General features: G+C 43.7%; 1 protein-coding gene across 2 annotated transcripts in view; it reads left to right on the plus strand.

The window, feature by feature from the left end:
* LOC126234530 (brachyurin-like) overlaps positions 1 to 21025 on the plus strand; it is a 62338-nt gene that overhangs the window by 34914 nt on the left and 6399 nt on the right. Inside the window, exons 5-6 of one of the 2 annotated variants that reach the window (XM_049943224.1) lie at positions 2549 to 2647; positions 10423 to 10565. In XM_049943224.1, the coding sequence (XP_049799181.1) occupies positions 2549 to 2647; positions 10423 to 10565 (242 nt within the window). The remainder of the gene's footprint in view (positions 1 to 2548; positions 2648 to 10422; positions 10566 to 21025) is intronic. The other variant, XM_049943225.1, reaches the window with a different exon arrangement.

Genomic DNA, 21025 nt, shown 5'->3' on the forward strand with positions numbered 1-21025 from the left:
ATCACACACGCTATTAATGATGATGTTCCGCCTTTTTAAATATCCAGGGGTCCGTCATGATTCGCGATGACATCAGTGAAATTATCGTTTTGGAATACAAATGTAATATTTGTTCCTCTCATTGCGTATTTCTTTCAGATACTAATAAATGAAAAGCACTAGTTTGCTTTTGTTCTACAATATTACTTTTATTGTGTTAACCGGTTTTTGGCTTACAAGGCCATCTTCAGACGTTTACTGAGAACTGTCACCAAAGAAGTTACAATATTTATAAACATCATTGGAAGAGAAGTTACACGTCTAAATTGAAGCGGAAACATTCAGTAAGTAACATCTTTGATAGTTTGATGGTAATGCAATATAAAAAGTAAAACATTTGAAATGTAAATAAATAAAAATAAAATCGTAGTAGACAGGTAAAAAACTTTAACACAAAGTAGGAACAATATGCCAACATGACAGTTTCTATCAATAAACAAAACTAATAAAATAAAATTAGTACTTGACAAGCCTACTTCAGGAGGTGTAAAACATGGTGAGTGCTACACAAACCAATTAAAAGAAGAAAGACTTATCAATGTAGCTACAGAATATATAAAGAACTTAAGCAATATCAGTAAGATAAAGAGAAACGAATAAATGCAGGAAAATGGAGGAATGTGAGGGAACACACCGTTAATGCAATCTTTGAGAGTGTGGTGGTACCGCATTAAAAAAAAAAAAAAGAAACTGAGCAATACACGAATAGAAAAGGAGCAAACAGGAAAAACATTAACATTACACTCAAAACTGTGACTATGTAACAGTTTGCATTAAATAAATGAACCAAGTAAAATAAAAAAATATTTGATGAGACAACTGCAAAAGGTATTAAACATGGAAAGATTAACGGTTACCATTTAGAAGAAAGCCTTAACAATTGACATAGATTACGTAGACAGTTTTAATAAAATAAAAGAACTTAATCAACATTGGAAAACTGGAATATGTAGGAGCAGACAGTGTGGGAAGTAATGAAACACAGAGAGGATTCTGGCCGGCCGCGGTGGTCTCGCGGTTCTAGGCGCGCAGTCCGGAACCGTGCGACTGCTACGGTCGCAGGTTCGAATCCTGCCTCAAGCATGGATGTGTGTGATGTCCTTAGGTTAGTTCGGTTTAAGTAGTTCTAAGTTCTAGGGGACTAATGACCACAGCAGTTGAGTCCCATAGTGCTCAGAGCCATTTTTAGAGGATTATGTGAAGTTTAGGAGAGGGGAACTGTTGAGCTGTGTCTTATCATTTAGGATTAGATCAGGACTGTGAGCTACATGTTTGTTAATTCAAAGGCTTGCAGCAGGTTGAGTGTTTGGCCTTTGTTTGCTAAGTGAGGGACATGGGAGTCTGGCTGGTTGTTGTGACCCTCACTCAGAACATGCTCAGCGAATACGGAGTTAGAATTCTGCAACCTCCAGCTGCGTTTGTGTTCAGCCAGGTAGTTGATATGCCTCTTCCTGACTGGCCAATGTAAAATTTGTCACAATCAGAACAGGTAATTTAGTACACGCATTGTTTGTTAGTAACTGGATCTTATCTTTGCTATTGAAAATACACTTACGTATCTTATTGCAATAGTTCTTTCTACTCATAGTTCACATTTTATCTGGATATGTTACCTGGCATTGGTATATCATACGAAAATGACTTTCGCCCTTGAGTTTTGCTCATCTGTGCACTTGTAGAGTATTTGTATCGAGGGGTGTGAGGTCAGTTCATTGCGTTCCTGGTCCGCAATATTCTCTTCCTCAAGTCGAAGCCCCTAGTTCTTCAAATATCTCCTGAATTCCAAAATAAATCTTTCGTTATGCATTGAAGTGCACGTTGTTTTGAAAGTTCATGGCAGATTAAAACTGTATACTGGATCAGAACTCGAAATTTTGAGGTTTACAGCCACCGCACACACCGCTGCAGAGTTAAAGATTTACTCTGGAAATAATATCCTAGGCCGTGGCTACCCTTTTTCTCCGAAATACCCTCTATTTGAAGAGTACTAGTCCATTAGGTTACGCAAGAGCACCTCGTTAAGTTTTAAAAGCAGGTCGCAAATACTGGTGGAAGGGAAGTTGTGGGGGTTGGTCGCGATTCGTGCTTGGATATGTCAGTCCGTATGAGGACTGTCCGCGAAAGACAAAGTAGTGGGTTCGTGTCCGGGTCTGGCACGCAGTTTCTGCCAACAAGGTTCGATTGTGCAGTTGTCTTCGTGGCGGTCAGTGCAGCTTCACTTAGTCCACACACTAACCGCAAATCCATCGTACGGGTCGTGCGAATCGAACTCTTGTTTCTTACATGTTATAATCAAAGACGCTAACTACTCGGCAGGACGTAAATAGTCTAGGTCACGTTAGAAAGGGGACTGTTGAGAAACGTTGATTACGGAATTTCACAAAGAACAATTACCAAATATATTTCGATGTTTATGTCCCTGTAGTTTATACACGAAACTGATGCACTCTGTTTCCCGCAGCAAAGCACACTAGAGTCTAATGACAACTTCTTAGTTTCTTCTCTGCAGATTACGTGACACCGATCAGGCTACCGGCGAAGGCACAGGCCAGCGAGAGCTTCGCCGGCTGGGACGCAATCGTCTCTGGTTGGGGCCTCACAAGCAACGGTGAGTATGGAGTGCCAGCTGTAACGCCTGGCGCTACGCTACCACTCAACACTTTTCTACAGTTCTTCGATAAAATTATTTATTTATAAAATCCACTTTGGCTAAAACACAGAGACTGGACTGTGTTCTACCTGAAATTGGTCAAAGGATGATATTTCAGACGTCGACTTTATAAACAACTAATTTAACAGACGAAGCTAACTATGATATCTTGTAAGTGTTGTGCATTCCTGTGAACATGATTCAGTACCAAATAACCACCTTCCTGAAGCTCTAAGCCTAACTGTATAGTTCTCACGATTTGAAAATGTCATTCAGTGTGTCTCATGATAAAGGTACATTCATAGGAGGAGCTTGGACCAGCACTCTTGTAAATAGCTAAACAAAGAGACGTACGTACAGATTCCTTTCATGTAAATGGTCCAATTCACAGTGAAACGGCAGGAGCTTGCACTCCAAGCTGAGAGGTGATCGCTGCTTGTAGGATGTGTTAGGTTCGTGCATAGGACCGTAGCGTTTCCGTTTTGCGTGTTAATATTCCGCTTACTATGTGTTTATTTATAGTGTTTACATATTGTCAATTTCAGATAGTGAATGAAGCTGTAGGTGCTAGAAAATGGAGTGCCAAATGGAGAAATTGGAACATTTCCGACATTTTCTTCCCATTGAGTTCAGTAGAGGGGTGACAACAACGGCGCCCTTATGAGGATAATACCAATAATCTTGTTCATGCACCACAATTTGATGAGGAGTTTCAGTGCTTAACACTCTCACATTGCAATGATTAACCTTTCCAGATAAATGGAAGGCATTTCATCATTGAATATGAGCTTGGAGACTAAATGTTCTGTCTCAAGTGCTACCTGCATTGTGATGCAAAACAGAAAGTGCTATTTTAAACTGTTGCATGAGCTGCAGACAGTGCAGTATGAAATGTTACCACCATCAAAGAATCTTCCCCAGAATTATCTGTGGTATTCCTAGTTCGTGACTTGCATTTGCCGCTGATTTTTTTAGGACTGCGGAAGAGACTTTTCCTCACTCTCTTCATGGTTGCATCTGGAACACTTGGTCAACTAGTAGTTTTTTGTTTACAGAGACAACCAGTGTCCGTAAACTGTTGATACCAATGCACAGTGCTCTGGTTGCATGGCACTTCTTTTCGATAATTCCTTGTGAATGAAAATTGCATTGTTGTAACACATAACCATCACACATATTCTAACAAAAAAACTGTTTTCGTGCTTTGTCATCATTTTGTCAAGACACCGTCATATCGCAAACAGTGGACACAGTGTAAACTCTGTGATTTTACCATTTTACTCATGAATCAATCATATTTGAACATTTAATATTTTTGAAAATAGTGAACTTTGTAAAAAATGAATAATTTATATTAGCCCTGTACATTACAGCTATATGTATTTAAACTGAATGATTACTTTCTCTCTACAGTACCTGTTCAAAATGTCAACAGTCTAGTGATCTCAACAAAATTTATAGCTATGTCTCATGAACTGAATTTTCCCATTACAGGATATTCGCGTAACTCTTTGGCATATTTTGAGCTCATATCTGTGAACAGTTCCTATAGACATGCTAGAGGGGCAATAACTTACTAATTTGAAACGATTTCCTTTATAAACGGTGTTGAAACGTTGGAACGACGTTGGAGCGCAAGAGACTGTCACCGTTTGCCAGTGACGGTACAGGTAAAAGGACCAATAGGACTCTTCTCCTCGAAAACATACGGTCCTACGATAAATACCCGCACCACACAGTCGCCTTCGCAGAATGAAGTACTACCGTTTGATGTGTGAGAGGACTTTCAGTTGCTCATATTCTGCAATTCTGCATATTGACATTCCCTTGGAGATGGAAATGGGCTTCGTCTGTCCATGGATATTCATTGTCCACTTCAATGCGAGCAAGAAAGTCCTTAAAGAATGTTTGTATCGCTGGTAGGTCAGCAAAAAGGAACTCTGAACATGGGTAATTTTGTATGAATAGCAGTGCCGAATGTTTCGTTGGATTTTATGTACTGTGCTCCAAGGCATTTCCAACGTTGGGCCATATCCTCGTGCACCACATGTTTGGAAATAAACGCTCGATCCCTCCTGCAAAGCTGTGGGCACATCTTTGACTGACTTCGGATCAACTGCTTTTTCCCTCTGCCACATGGACTTGAAAAGAACCTCTCATTTCGAATTTTGTAATCATTTTCTCAAGAACTCAGCAGACATCAGACCAATACCTGTTTTCATGTCCTTGAGTGTCCGGAACTTCTGCCGTGCAGCCACTGACGCACAATTACCGTTCTCGTAAAAGAACTTTACCAGCAGCGAGCGGTGCTTCATGGAGACAGCCATGTTGGGCGTCTCGCACGCAAATTGAGCACAAACACAGGAACGAAATTAGAATGAAATCCAGGCCTTCAGCTGCTTACAGGCGTTGATAAATATCAACGGGGACAGTTGGAATTGTGTGCCACGACCGCGACTCGAACCCGGGATTTCCTGCTTACATGAGAGACGCTCTATCCGTCTGAGCCACCGAGGACACAGAGGATAGTGCGGCTGCAGGGACTTATCTCTGGCACGCTCCGCGTGAGACCCACATTCTCAGCTTACTGTCCAAACACTACGTTTGTAGCGCTCCTGCCACTATACTCATCAATCAAGGCAGTCAATCTTCCGATTCCCGTAAGAGTTCGGGCAATGTGAGTGCATCCGCACTGAAGAAGATCATTGGCCGGAAAGCCTTATCTACACTACTGGCCATTATAATTGCTACACCACGAAGATGACGTGCTACAGACGCGAAATTTAACCGACAGGAACAACATGCTGGGATATGCAAATGACTAGCTTTTCAGAGCGTTCACACAAGGTTGGCGCCGGTGGCGACACCTACAACGTGCTGACATGAGGAACGTTTCCAACCGATTTCTCACACACATACAGCAGTTGAGCGGCGTTGCCTGGTGAAACGTTGTGATGCCTCATGTAAGGAGGAGAAATGCGCACCATCAAGTTTCCAACTTTGATAAAAGTCGGATTGTAGCCTATCGCGATTGCGGTTTATCGTATCGCGACATTGCTGCTCGCGTTGATCGAGATCCAATGACTGTTAGCAGAATATGGAATCGGTGGGTTCAGGAGGGTAATACGAAACGGCGTGCTGGATCCCAACGGCCTCGTATCACTAGCAGTCTAAATGACGGCATCTTCTCCGCATGGCTGTAACGGATCGTGCAGCCACGTCTCGATCCCTGAGTCAACAGATGGCGACGTTTGCAAGACAACAAGCATCTGTACGAACAGTTCGACAACGTTTGCAGCAGCCCGGACTATCACCTCGGAGACCATGGCTGCGGTTACCATTGACGCTGTATCACAGACAGGAGCGACTGCGATGGTGTACTCAACGACGAACCTGGGTGCACGAATGGTAAAACGTCATTTTCTCGGATGAATCCAGGTCGTGTTTACAGCATCATGGTGGTCGCATCCGTGTTTGGCGACATCGCCGTGAACGCACATTGGAAGCGTGTATTCGTCATCGCCATACTGGCGTAGCACCCGGCGTGATGGTATGGGGTGCATTGACGGCACTTTGAACAGTGGACGTTACATTTCAGATGTGTTGCGACCCGTGGTTTACCATTCATTCGATCCCTGCGAAACCCTACATTTCTGCAGGATAATGCACGACCGCATGTTGCAGGTCCTGTACGGGCCTTTCTGGATACAGAAAATGTTCGTCTGCTGCCCTGGCCAGCACATTCTCCACATCTCTCATCAATTGAAAACGTCTGGTCAATGGTGGCCGAGCAACTGGCTCGTCACAATACGCCAGTCACTACTCTTGATGAACTGTGGTATCGTGTTGAAGCTGCATGGGCAGCTGTACCTGTACATGCCATCCAAGATCTGTTTGACTCAATGCCAAGGCGTATCAAGGCCGTTATTACGGTCAGTGGTGGTTGTTCTGGGTACTGATTTCTCACGATCTATGCACCCAAATTGCGTGAAAATGTAATCACATGTGAGTTCTAGTATAATATATTCGTCCAATGAATACCCGTTCATCATCTGCATTTCTTCCTGGTGTAGCAATTTTAATGGCCCGTAGTGTATATGAAAATGGTATCTGTTCTTTCAAACATGTCCGAAAGAACAGATACCATCTTCATATAAACTGAGGAACAGCTGTGTGCCTCTCGTGTATTGGTACACATATTCTGACATTTACAGCCCCGTCTCTTGGTCAAATTTTCGTTAGCTTTTTTTCCCCTATGATGTTTCCACTGCTCCTACAGAGATATCATTCTCAGCAGTGGCTCTCTTTCTACAGGGTTTTGAAACTGACTCTAAATAATGAAAAGTGTGAGGTCATTGGTATGAGTGCTAAATGGAATCCGTTAAACTTCGGCTGCACGATAAACCAAATCAAAAGTCGTAAATTCAACCAAATAAGTAGGAATTAAAGTTACGAACAACTTAAATTGGAAAGAACACATAGAAAATATTGTGGCGAAGGCAAACCAAAGACTGCGTTTTATTGGCAGAAAGTAAACGTAACAGATTACCAAAGAGACTACCTGCATTACGCTGGTCCGTCCTCTTTTGGAGCACTGCTGCGCGTTCAAGGATCCTTACCAAATAGGATTAACGAAGTACATCGAGAAAGTTCAAAGAAGAGCAGCACGTTTTGTAGAATACCGAAATAGAGGAGAAAGTGTCACTGACGTGATACAGGATTTGGGGTGGACATCATTAAAACAAAGACGTTTTTAGTTGTGCCCGGATCACCACCTTCCTGCACCGAATGCGAAAATATTTTGTTGACGCCGACCTACGTAGGGAGAAACGTTCATTGTCATAAAATAAGGGAAATCGGAGCTCGCAAGGAAACAGATAGGTGTTCGTTTCTTCCGTGTGCTGTTCGAGATTGGAATAATAGATAAGGTGGTTCGATGGATCCTCTGCCAGGAACTTAAGTATGATTTGCGGAGTATTAATGTAGATGTAGAACTGTAATTATTGAAATCCTGTACATTGATATTTATATGTCGTGTGATTAAAGATTTTTATTCTTTTGATTTTAAATCCCATGTGTACAAGAAAACTTCGCGCGAATTTTAGTTGTGGTTAAGGAAAGTAATTCTACAAGTTATCTTGCGGAAATATACCATCACCACTAGGGAAGACGTTAAGCATGAATTGAAGCAGGTGTTCATCAATTATGTCCACGTACTGCACAGTTGTCACGGTGCCGTCGATTACTACGACGAAGCCAAAGTAAATGTCGCTCACAGCATAATACTGAATCCACTGGCCTACACTTGTAGCACAGTGCATGGTTCATGCAGCCAAATTTCTGGATGACAGCGTGTCCAAATACCATCATCTACGTCTACATGTACATAGATAATGCGCAAGCCACCGTAAGGCGCGTGGCAGAAGGTAACCTGTACCAGCACTCGTCGTTTCCCGTCCTGTTATACTCACAAATCGAGCGAGCGAAAAACGACTATACGCATCAGCCCTAATTCCTCGTATCTTATCTTCGTGGTCCTTAAGCGCGATGTATGTTGGCTGGAACAGAATCGTTTGGCAGCCAGCTTCAAATGCCTGTTCTCTAAATTTTCTTAATAGTGTTGCCCGAAAAAAAACGCTGCCTTCCCTGGACTGATTCCCATTTGAGTTCCCGAAGCGTCTCCTTTACACTTACGTTTTGTTCGAACCTACCGGTAACAAATATAGCAGCCCTCCTCCAAACTGTTTCGATGCCTTAATTCAATCCGACCTAGTACGGATCCCAAACACTTGTGCAGTACCCAAGAATAGGTCTCCTCTGCAGGTGAACCACTCTTTGCTACTATTCTCCTAATAAACCGAAGTTGAGCATTTCCCTTCCCTACCATAGTTTTCACACGCTCGTTGCACTCATATCGCTTTGCAGCGTTACGCCCAGATATTTAAACGACTTGGCTGTGTCAAGCTGGACACTAGCAGTACAGTATCCGAACACTACAGGTTTGTTCTTCCTACTCATCCTCATTAAGTTACATTTTTCCACATTTAAGACTAGCAGCTATTCCTCACACTAACTGGAAATTTTGTCTAAGTCGGCTTGTATCTCAATTTCGACACTATACGCACACCACGACCTGGTATAACAAGAAATGTGATTCATCCAACCAGGTGACAATTTTCTGTTGATCCGCCATCCAATATTGATGATTCAGTACCCTCTGCAGCCATTATTGACTATGGCATTGGGTCAATACGGGAAATCGTTAGGGTCGTTTGCCGTAGAGCTGTGGATCCTGTCGTGAGATACGCCGCAGAACGCCGCCAATCCTGCTACAGGAGCCGGGAAAGCCTCTGACCCCCATGTTTCATAATGAGAGGTAGACGTCTAATTTACTGTAGCTTATTCGTTGTTGAAACCTCCTTCAACCACTTTGCACAGATGTGCACGACAGTAACGCGCTAAGAATGGACCGGCTTCATCCTTTCCAAGCTCCAGGCCCAGTCTGCAGTTTGTCAGAATCACATACGTCAGTGTATTCCCCATTTACAGCCGTATCGTCCGGCCACAACTGTGTGAAAAGGCTCATAGTACTAGAACAAATGAAATATTAGTTCACTTTAATATATAAATGAATACAAGATTTACTTAACTTTGACACACTTCTTGCAGTAGTAGTACTGGATAATTTACAGATGTCATGGGCTAGCAAAGCATTACTTGAGGCACTAATTAACAAAACTGTTCTCTTTGATTACAATGTTCAACATTGATAAAGGTATACGACCATCGGAAGCTTCATGAACACTGTCTACTCGGTGTTGTTGATTCCTAAAGCTGAGGTCTCGAACTGTGCCGAGCACGACACTATATTGACCTCAGTGCGAGTGCGCTGCCGTACTGAGAAGGGAAGCGTGGTCTTGAGGAGCGCCTCCCATACGTCGTTGCAGAATGCAGAGAACGATAGCTAAAGTTTGTGGTATCGACGCGCATTGTCAACTTTAGTGTGGCAACACGATCTCTAGACGCTACCAGAATAATGATTAACCTCTAATTTCTGCTCTTCTTATCTGCTTTCCTCATCTAGCCACGCATAGCTGCACCCACCATCAGTAGACAACTTACAACTCAGCCTGAAAGGAGCAAACAGTTTGATGACCACAGGCACCAGTTATACGGTTACCAAATAAGGCAAATTACAAAACTTTTAGACGAGCCACCTAAAATATGGCGAGAAAATATATGACGAAACTGTATAAGTAGACGTTAACAAACGCTTGCATCTGTTTACCATCCACCGTTCTCGACATGGAGAGCGCTTAATAACTTGAGAAATGGCGTTACGCGGTGCAATACTAACCTGAGAAAGTGGGGATATAATGAGAGAGATTCCTTTCAGTGTAGTGGAATACAAGATCATCAACATCTAGTAATATGTCAAAAAATTGGCAAAACTTGCAAGGTAGCAGGTATTATCCAAGCAAATGACAAAGCCATCCATGTGATTAATTATTAGAAATATGCGGTATAGCTGATGCCGGTAACAGCACCAGGCGGCATTAAGTCTTGAGGTAGGGTTAGTCTGTCATCATAATGATTTGACCCATCTGTGTAGTTAAGACTGCGCTATTGAAGTTTCTGGATGCCGTTTTCTTGTATAGCAGTTGCATGACAATCTCTACACTGCATCAGTTGCGTGTCTTTCCAGTATGTACACGATTCTGTCTTTGTTACAGATGCGTGGACGGTTAGTTCGTACCTGAAGTACATCAATGTGAAGATCTGGACAAACGCTGACTGTCAAAATATCCACGGTAGCGACCTCGTGGACGACAATGCTATATGCGCTATGGGAACACAGGGTCAGCTACCATGCAATGTAAGTCCTACATCGATAGAATTTTGGCCTTTTCGTGGCGTTCCTAGTTAAGACAGTGACGCAACCAGATTCATCGTTGGCTAAATACTATCACATAACAGCAAGTTCATAAGTAATATTCCATTGTAGTATAGGAATTATTCTAAATAGTTGACATCAACATTAATTTTTATTTATACTTTACCAAAATCATCTTTAGCAAAAGGTTTTGCTAATAAAACGCTGCAGATAGAGTAACAGTTAGGTTCAGTGATATGATCGAAACACATAACGAATGTGACAACTGAAGGTTTGACAGACCATTTGCTTCAACTGACATTATAAGCGCACATTTCTGGAGTGTGTTTCCTCTATGTACTATAATGCAAATCAAAATATGTTAGAAAGGGTCAGGTACAACATAAACCATTCTAGTAATGTTCGTCCTCCATTCTTGAAGCGAGTTAAGGCCTTCGCTATAGAAGTAGACTCTGTAAGTGGGTCGAGCAAAGCCTACCGAAACGTTTGTCCATTTGTAATAACTGGGTAAGTCCGTCGAAGAAGTATAAGAGCTAACTTCAGTGTATATGACCGAATATTGACTGACCGGCCATCATATTTTTATGAATGGAAATTCTAAAAGATGAGAAGAATTATTTTTATTTTTAGATTCCTGTTTCAATCCAACTTACGTGCAGATGAAAATTACTTTCTATTTTAAGTAATAATAATTGCATCAATATGTCGGCCAATAAGAAAGGTACACAAGTTTTCTGTACAGAAAAATACTAACCCTTTCGCCTAATACCAGGTCTCCGAAAATATTGCTTCGCAATTTTGAACAGTTTCAGAAAATCACCATGTTGGTTACAGAAATATCCTTTAGGTACTGTTGGCAATTTCTCGAGAGTGCATGTTTTAAATACCAATTTAGAGAAGTAATAAGAAACGAACCTTTCCCGTCAAAATAAACGACTTGTAACGAACACATATAAATCATAGCGAGCCACCATTTGAACACACATGTGTTGACAGGAAGACTAAGGGCGTCACATTACACAGATGATCCACCTTAATGGCGAAAACCTACAGAGAACCTGAAGAACAGGTTTCAATTTGAAAGCAATGAAACTTAAGAATTGCATCCGTCCATGGATGCAATGAGTTCTCCAGCAAAGCCTGAGAGAGAAGAATAGTGCCACAGACAGCATCTTTTAACGTCATCAGAGGAGACAGGACCAATTCCCAGCAGAAAAAAGGCAATCACTTTGTCTGTTCACAGCTGATGCGTTTAGACATCAACGATCACCTACAGATGCAGTAAGCAGCACTGAAGTTCAAATAGTTGTAGGTACAGAGAGCTGGCTAAAGCTGGAAATAAGTTCAGCCGAAATTTTTTCAAACGATCTAACAGTGTTCAGAAAGGATAGATAAATGCAGTTGGTGGTGTCAGAGGAAGTTTGCCTTGTAGCGAAATTAAAGTAGATAGTTCGTGTGAAAAAGTATGGGTAGAGGTTAAACCTGATAATCGGACTAAACTATTAATTGGATCGTTTTACCGACTACTGATAGCCTTGTGAGAGCCAGCCCTGATAAAACTTTACCATCTGGTGAGCAAGATGTATGACACAGGCGAAATACCCTCAGACTTCAAGAGGAATATAATAATTCCAATCCCAAAGAAAGCTGGTGTTGACAGTTGTGAAAATTACCGAACTATCAGTTTAATAAGCCACGGCTGCAAAAACTAACACGAATTATTTACAGACGAATGGAGAAACTGGTAGAAGCCGACCTCAGGGAAGATCAGTTTGGATTCTGTAGAAATGTTGGAACAAGTGAGGAAATACTGACCCTACGACTTTCTTGGAAACTAGATTAAGGAAAGGCCAATTAACGTTTTCAGCATTTGGAGACTTGGGGAAAGATTTTAACAATGTTGACTGGAATACTCTCTTTCAAATTCTGTAAGTGGTAGGGGTAAAATACAGGGAGCAAAAAGGCTATTTACAATTTGTACAGAAACCAAATGGCAGTTATAAGAGTCGAGGGGCATGAAAGGGAAGCAGTGGTTGGGAAGGGAGTGAGACAGGGTTGTAGCCTCTCCCCGATGTTATTCAATCTGTATACTGAGCAAGCAGTAAAGGAAACAAAAGAAAAATTCTGAGGAGGAATTAAAATCCATGGAGAAGAAATAAAAACTTTGAGGTTCGCCGATGACGTTGTAATTCTGTCAGAGACAGCAAAGGATCTGGAAGAGCAGCTGAACGGAATGGACAGTGTCTTGAAAGGAGGATATAATATGAACATCAATAAAAGCAAAACGAGGATAATGGAATGTAGTCGAATTAAGTCGGGTGATGCTGAGGGAATTAGATTAGGAAATGAGACACTTCAACTAGTAAAGGAGTTTTCCTATTTGGGGAGCAAGATAACTGATGATGGTCGAAGTAGAGAAGATATAAAATGTACACTGGCAATGGCAAGGAAAGCGTTCCTGAAGAAGAGAAATTTGTTAACATCGAGTATAGATTCAAGTGTAAGGAAATATTTTCTGAAAGTATTTCTATGGAGCGTATGGAGATAAAACATGGACGATAAATAGTTTGGACGAAAAGAGAATAGAAGCTTTCGAAATGTGGTGCTACAGAAGAATGCTGAAGATTAGATGGTAGATCATATAACTAACGAGGAGGTATTGAATAGAATTGGGGAGAAGAGAAATTTGTGGCACAACTTGACTAGAAGGAGGGATCGGTTGGTAGGACATATTCTGAGGCATCAAGGGATCACCAATTTGGTATTGGAGGGCAGCGCGGAGTGTAAAAATCGTAGAGGGAGACCAAGAGATGAAGACACTAAGCAGATTCAGAAGGATGTAGGTTTCAGTGGGTACGGGGAGATGAAGAAGCTTGCAACTAGAATACAAATAAGCTGCACCTGTTTTCGCTAGTGAGCACAACCTATGTACACTATGTGATCAAAAGCTTCCGGACACCCTCAAAAACATATGTTTTTCATATTAGGTGCATTGTGCTGCCACCTTCTGCCAGGTAATCCATATCAGCGGCCTCAGTAGTCATTAGACATCGCGAGGGAACAGAATGGGGCACTCCGCGGAACTCACGGACTTCGAACGTGGTCAGGTGATTGGGTGTCACTTGTGTCATACGTCTGTGCGCAAGATTTCCACCCTCCTGAACGTCCCTAGATCCACTGTTCCAAATCTGATAATGAAGTGGAAACGTGAAGGACAGAGACCGCCGGCAGTTGAAGAGGTTCGTAATGCGTAATAGGCAGTCCATCACACAGGAATTCCAAACTGTATCAGGACCCACTGCAAGTACTATGACAGGCAGGAGCTGAAAAACTTGGATTTCGTGGTCGAGCGGCTGCTCATAAGCCACGCATCACGCCGGTCAATGGCAAACGATGCCTCGCTTGGTGTAAGGAGAGTAAACATTGGACGATTGAAGAGGGGTAAAACGTTGTGTTGAGTGACGAATCACGGTACACAATGTGGCGGTCCGATGGCAGGGTGTGGGTATGGCGAATGCCCGGTGAACGTCATCTGCCAGCGTGTTCAGTGCCAACAGTAAAATTCGGAGGCGGTGGTGTTATGGTGTGGTCGTGTTTTTCATGAGGGGGCTTGCACCCCTGTTTGTTTTGCATGGCACTACCACAGCACAGGCCTACATTGATGTTTTAAGCACCTTCTTGCTTCCCACTGTTGAAGAGCAATTCGGGGATGACGATTGCATCTTACAAAACCATCGATCACCTGTTTTTAATGCACGGTCTGCGGCGTAGTGGTTACTCGACAATAACATACCTGTAATGGGCTGGCCTGCACAGAGTCCTGACCTGAATCCTATAGAATATCTTTGGGATGTTTTGGAACGCCGACTTCATGCCAGGCCTGATCGAGCGAGACCGATACTTCTCCTCAGTGCAGCACTCCGTGAATAATGCGCTGCCATTCCCCAAGACAGCTTCAAGCACTTATTGAACGTATGCCTGCGAGATGGAAGCTGTCATCCAGACTAAGGGTGGGCCAACACTATATTCCAGCATTACCGATGGAGAGCACCACGTACTTATAAGTCACCTTCGGCAAGGTGACCGGATACTTTTGATCACTCTGACTCGTTGTTTGGATAGAGGGGTGCCTCGCATATCGATCAGTAGCGCATCGTTAACTATCCTACTGAGTATACGTTTTCCTCTTTTTTTGTTATTGTGTGTAGCTTCGGTTGATCCTGGTCCACGGCCTTTCGGGAGGAGATGGTCTTTTCGTTGTGTACTGTATTTCTAAAGTTGGGTGAGAGTGAGTGATCCTCATTAAATTGGTTACTTTTCAAGCATACAAACGATTCGGAATTACGTTCACATACGGGTGCGTGGAAATGTACTTTTGGGTTTGCCTGTTTTTCTCAGCGACTGTTGCGGTTTAGTGAGCAGGTGATTCTCGACAGAAAGCTGTACAAACACTTATGGTTATTATTATTGATTACAGCGATGTTATCCCTCAACGTCCTTCTGAGGAAAACTCACGGTGCCTGGTACTGGATACGAATGCCAGTGTTCGATATATCTGTGATGCGCAACACCTCGATCATACACTCCTGGAAATTGAAATAAGAACACCGTGAATTCATTGTCCCAGGAAGGGGAAACTTTATTGACACATTCCTGGGGTCAGATACATCACATGATCACACTGACAGAACCACAGGCACATGGACACAGGCAACAGAGCATGCACAATGTCGGCACTAGTACAGTGTATATCCACCTTTCGCAGCAATGCAGGCTGCTATTCTCCCATGGAGACGATCGAAGAGATGCTGGATGTAGTCCTGTGGAACGGCTTGCCATGCCATTTCCACCTGGCGCCTCAGTTGGACCAGCGTTCGTGCTGGACGTGCAGACCGCGTGAGACGACGCTTCATCCAGTCCCAAACATGCTCAATGGGGGACAGATCCGGAGATCTTGCTGGCCAGGGTAGTTGACTTACACCTTCTAGAGCACGTTGGGTGGCACGGGATACATGCGGACGTGCATTGTCCTGTTGGAACAGCAAGTTCCCTTGCCGGTCTAGGAATGGTAGAACGATGGGTTCGATGACGGTTTGGATGTACCGTGCACTATTCAGTGTCCCCTCGACGATCACCAGTGGTGTACGGCCAGTGTAGGAGATCGCTCCACACACCATGATGCCGGGTGTTGGCCCTGTGTGCCTCGGTCGTATGCAGTCCTGATTGTGGCGCTCACCTGCACGGCGCCAAACACGCATACGACCATCATTGGCACCAAGGCAGAAGCGACTCTCATCGCTGAAGACGACACGTCTCCATTTGTCCCTCCATTCACGCCTGTCGCGACACCACTGGAGGCGGGCTGCACGATGTTGGGGCGTGAGCGGAAGACGGCCTAACGGTGTGCGGGACCGTAGCCCAGCTTCATGGAGACGGTTGCGAATGGTCCTCGCCGATACCCCAGGAGCAACAGTGTCCCTAATTTGCTGGGAAGTGGCGGTGCGGTCCCCTACGGCACTGCGTAGGATCCTACGGTCTTGGCGTGCATCCGTGCGTCGCTGCGGTCCGGTCCCTGGTCGACGGGCACGTGCACCTTCCGCCGACCACTGGCGACAACATCGATGTACTGTGAAGACCTCACGCCCCACGTGTTGAGCAATTCGGCGGTACGTCCACCCGGCCTCCCGCATGCCCACTATACGCCCTCGCTCAAAGTCCGTCAATGCACATACGGTTCACGTCCACGCTGTCGCGGCATGCTACCAGTGTTAAAGACTGCGATGGAGCTCCGTATGCCACGGCAAACTGGCTGACACTGACGGCGGCGGTGCACAAATGCTGCGCAGCTAGCGCCATTCGACGGCCAACACCGCGGTTCCTGGTGTGTCCGCTGTGCCGTGCGTGTGATCATTGCTTGTACAGCCCTCTCGCAGTGTCCGGAGCAAGTATGGTGGGTCTGACACACCGGTGTCAATGTGTTCTTTTTTCCATTTTCAGGAGTGTATTTCACCATCATGTGCACAGCTATCTTGACTGCGCGCACAAAAACACAGAGATTTCCGTACCTTCTGTCTTCTGTACTGCCTTGTCAATGAACAGTGTCCTTCATATCTGTCACTGGCTTCAACCCTCCGAAAAATACGGAAGAAATACCAATTCGCAAAAGACCAAAATCGTTTTTGTCGCTCCATGCTTTAGCTGCCTTGTCAAAGATCTTCTCAGTGGCACGAACTCCTCTCTGGAGCAGCCCCCTACATTACATTAGAGAACTAAATAACATCTCCAGCTTTAGAAGACCGGCAGAGACACATCTGCTGCAGCAACAATAAGGAATACCCTTGCCCTTGAATCCATTCGTTATCCTTGTATATCCCTCTTCCCAACCTCATCTTCCTCATTTCCCACTATTCTTAGCCGATGCAGTCTCCTTAAATTTCCATTTCCCAGAATTCGCTGTATCAGAAAACATGTATTCTGCACACATAAATTCCTCTTATATCTGCCACCGTCCAGCGCAATGCAAATCCGTGTTCACAACCTTGGTGCGCAGAGCATGAGACATACGCGATAAGGATAGTCTGCCTCCGAACTGCTGCACTTGAGAGAAAAACCTTTCGTGGGAGCGGCTATCATAAGACGCAGATAAGACGCGCTTTCCAGCCGAGCAAGAAGAAAAGATAAGACACTAAGCGCACGGCGGTCCTTCCGTACGCTGGGCCGCCCACACCAAAGATTTACAGGATATTAGAAAAGAGCAATATTGAAACCCTCTTTCGTTCGTAGGGCAAAATCGCGAATATGCTGGCAAACAGTAGATCGACCAGACGCACCGAAGTAAATCGCAGCACTGCTCAGAATACGCAAGGAGCGATCGCCTACGCCAAAAGGAGAAATCTGCAATGGCGGAACACAGTCTCAACGTAAACCATATGTTTGATTTCCAACAAACAAAGCTGCTGTGCAGGGCGAACGGTTTGTGGGATTTGATATTTAAAGAGGCTGTGGAGATACGGGTCCATGACAACCTTGTCGACAGAGAAAGCGGTTTCCAATTTAGCACCGCATGAGATGCAGCCATAACAAAAATATGACAATAACGCTCCGATGCGAAACCGGCGAAGGCAGCGGACTGAAAGAACAGGGCCCACCTGTACGCGACGCCTGCTCCCGTCGGGATTGGCGCTGCCGACGCAGACGAGGCAGAGGACCCTGCGGTCCAGAGGCTATAAAGAACCGGACAGAATACGAACCCAAAAATTCGCCTGAAGATGACAAATAGGAAACTTGTTGAAACCTGTCTGCAGAACGACGCCTTGACTCGTGTGATAGCCCGAGAAGACTTCAACAACTGTCATTAGTGTTATTAAGGTCACAATTATTGTTAGTACCACTATTACTACTACTATTATTATTATTATTATTATCGTCATTATCACTATTGGTGGCAGCAGCTGCAGTGGTACAGGTAATGCCAGTATCAACATCATTAGTTCGTAGAACAACTTACTCACTCCGCCACTTCCGACTCACATCATTGTAATACCATTTGTCACATTAAAACTGTTACTTTTAAGGTAACTATGATGCAATAGATGCTGCATGTGTAAAATCCAGGTCCGATTTAAAGTGAGGTTTTCTATCTTTGGCCCGAAAAAGCATGTTCTTTGAGAATTTTTTTCTCGGGATGTGTTATAGATATCAGTGTCAAATTTTGTCAAAATATTTATTGACGTTTCCTCTACAAACTTGAATTTTTTCGACCGGAAATGTCAAAGAGCAAAGACGGAAGTGCCGTCGGAACGAAACAAAATTTCGATGTAGACCTTCACGCGCGGTATGTCGTAGGTCAGCCGCGTCTGGAATCAAAATTGAGTTGACGTTAGCGAAGTATATAAGAGCCTTTAGGAGTTGTGCTTAGCTTAAGTTATTTGGACCATAGGAAACAAAATGGCGACCATTTGAAAAAAATAGGGTTTTTACATCGATTTTTCGAATTCGCTGGCCAAGTAAAAATATTTATGGTTGATGGATCGGAATAAAAGTGGTACAGCTCCTAGACAATTTAGTTAGCTTCGTAGGAAACAAAGAATCATGCCAATCGGTTCAGTAGATTTGAAGTTACCATACCGTCCGATAAAAAAAAGTCATTTCGAGAAAAACGCGTTTGAAGTTTTGACTACGTATAAAGCATATTATGCAACGTACGTTCAATCTGCTATTCCGGGTCCATAAACTAGTCCTTTCTCTTCCTCATAGAGGGCGTTCTACTCGATCTGAGCCATCCTGCGCTGCTCCAGAGCCGCTCGTACGACCGATGACAAGCGGTTTTCGGCCGCTTGAATCCGATGGCCGTCCGACTGCTTGGCGAACTGAGTCGAAAAGAATCCCAGGCTGACGTCCATCGTTGTCATGGTCTTCAGAATTGCTGAATGTCCTTCGTTGAAGCTGCTGACTGCCAGGAAAATCGCAGTCTCCACAGTCTTCGCACCAGAACGCAAATGCTTGGAGGCTAGCTTCCAAATACACGAATTCAAACTTTCATTTGAATTTTGTGTGTTTCCTCCCAAGCACCGGTACAATAACTCGTCCTCCGAAAGAAAAAAACTGGTGCGTGAAATAGGCCGATTTCAGGCAGGTGCATTTTTTTGTTCAACCACGAATAGCAAAGTTTTCCGTTTCGTATTCGGGAAAACCGTTTCAGGAGTGGATTCTAAACACTTTTATGGACCTAAAAATGCTATTTAAAAAAATCGATTTCTTGAACCAAAATATAGTAAACCTCCCCTTAAGAGAGGGCCTGATGCCTTAATCAGATCAGGTTAGACATACAAAATAAATAAATAAAATTAGCGTTCATCGAACGATACCGATTTGAAAAGGTATAATAGAAGAAATAAGTTATGGTTATTTCTCTGGAAGTATGAGAGGTGAGATTTGTGTAATTCTTTGCTACTGATTGGAACTGTGTTTCTGTTTGTTATCGTCGTAGTAATTGATGGGAATTGCTTATAGACAACTGGAGGCGGCGAACTGAACTGTTAGCGGTGAAGAAATTCCAGTGCAGCGGCCAGATCTCGGAATCTTACGTGAAAATAGTCTATTAACGACTGACACTGATGCTGTAAGTTTAACCGTGTCTAGCGAGTAGAAGCGAGGCTGGTGACGCTGATTTAAACTGACTTTATGCGTGTAGCAGCGCAGAGAAGTATCCCGTGTCCGTCGATAAGCGTTGTTCGCCTAAAGCTGCGAATTAGTACGTCGAGGATTCTAGCTGCGATCGCGGGCGTGATTCCGCGTGGCACCACGGAAGATTCAAAGTACGGATGAAAGGAATGTTACACTCACACGGCGATCGGGGCTTTTGAGTCCGAGGTCACAATTTCAGACTTTAGAAAGGTTCATTTGAAAGTGTTCCGTTAGCAATTATGACAGAAAATATATTAGCAACAAATGACTCACCATGTGTACCAGGAGGGAGCCAGAAAATGAGTGTCCAACAGGTCCAGAGATCAACCTTCTATGGGCCGTATGTGTTACACTTCACATAATGGACATCGTCGGCATTCAAGAAATGGGAAAAATAAATAAATAAAAACATTAACTTGCACCACGAACACCGAATGAAAAATGGCACGCTACAGTGCTCACAAAGGCAATCTTCTTGGGCGTTACAAATCGTGCAAGACGTTCAGCTAGGTATTCACTCTTTAGGAATGCATATAGAATCCTATTGGTGTAACGGGGTGATGAGAATTGATGGAATATGTTGGCACAAGGCCGGCCGCTGTGGCCTAGCGGTTCTATGCCCTTCAGTCCGGAACCACGCGCCTACTAAGGTCGCAGGTTCGAATCCTGCCTCGGGCATGGATGTGTGTGATGTCCTTAGGTTAGTTAGGTTTAATTAGTTCTAAGTTCTAGGCGACTGATGACCTCATAAGTTAAGTCGCATAGTGCTCAGAGTCATTAGAACCATTTGAACCATTTGTACATGAATGCACTTCACCTCATTACTTCCCTCTTTTCCCTTCCTTAAATCTCCCTTCCCCAAAACTCGCTATACTAGTAAACATCTACTTTACACACCAAGATATTAATGTACATCTGCACAAATCTTCATTACTATTGCCAGTTTTTCTCATGTTTATCATTATTATTTGATTTTCTTACTGTTATTATTATTGCTTTTAACATAATTTGTATGTACACCACCTGTTGTAAGAATACTGAAATGAAATGGCTCTAAGCACTATGGGACTTAATATCTGAGGTCATCAGTCCCCTAGAACTTAGAACTACTTAAACCTAACTAACCTAAGGTCATCACACACATCCATGCCCGAGGCAGGATTCGAACCTGCGACCGTAGCGGTCGCTCGGTTCCAGACTGTAGCGCCTGGAACCGCACGGCCACTCCGGCCGGCTGTAAGAATACTGCCAGCATT

Source organism: Schistocerca nitens, chromosome 2 (genome assembly GCF_023898315.1).
Source record: "Schistocerca nitens isolate TAMUIC-IGC-003100 chromosome 2, iqSchNite1.1, whole genome shotgun sequence".
Lineage (NCBI taxonomy): Eukaryota > Metazoa > Arthropoda > Insecta > Orthoptera > Acrididae > Schistocerca > Schistocerca nitens.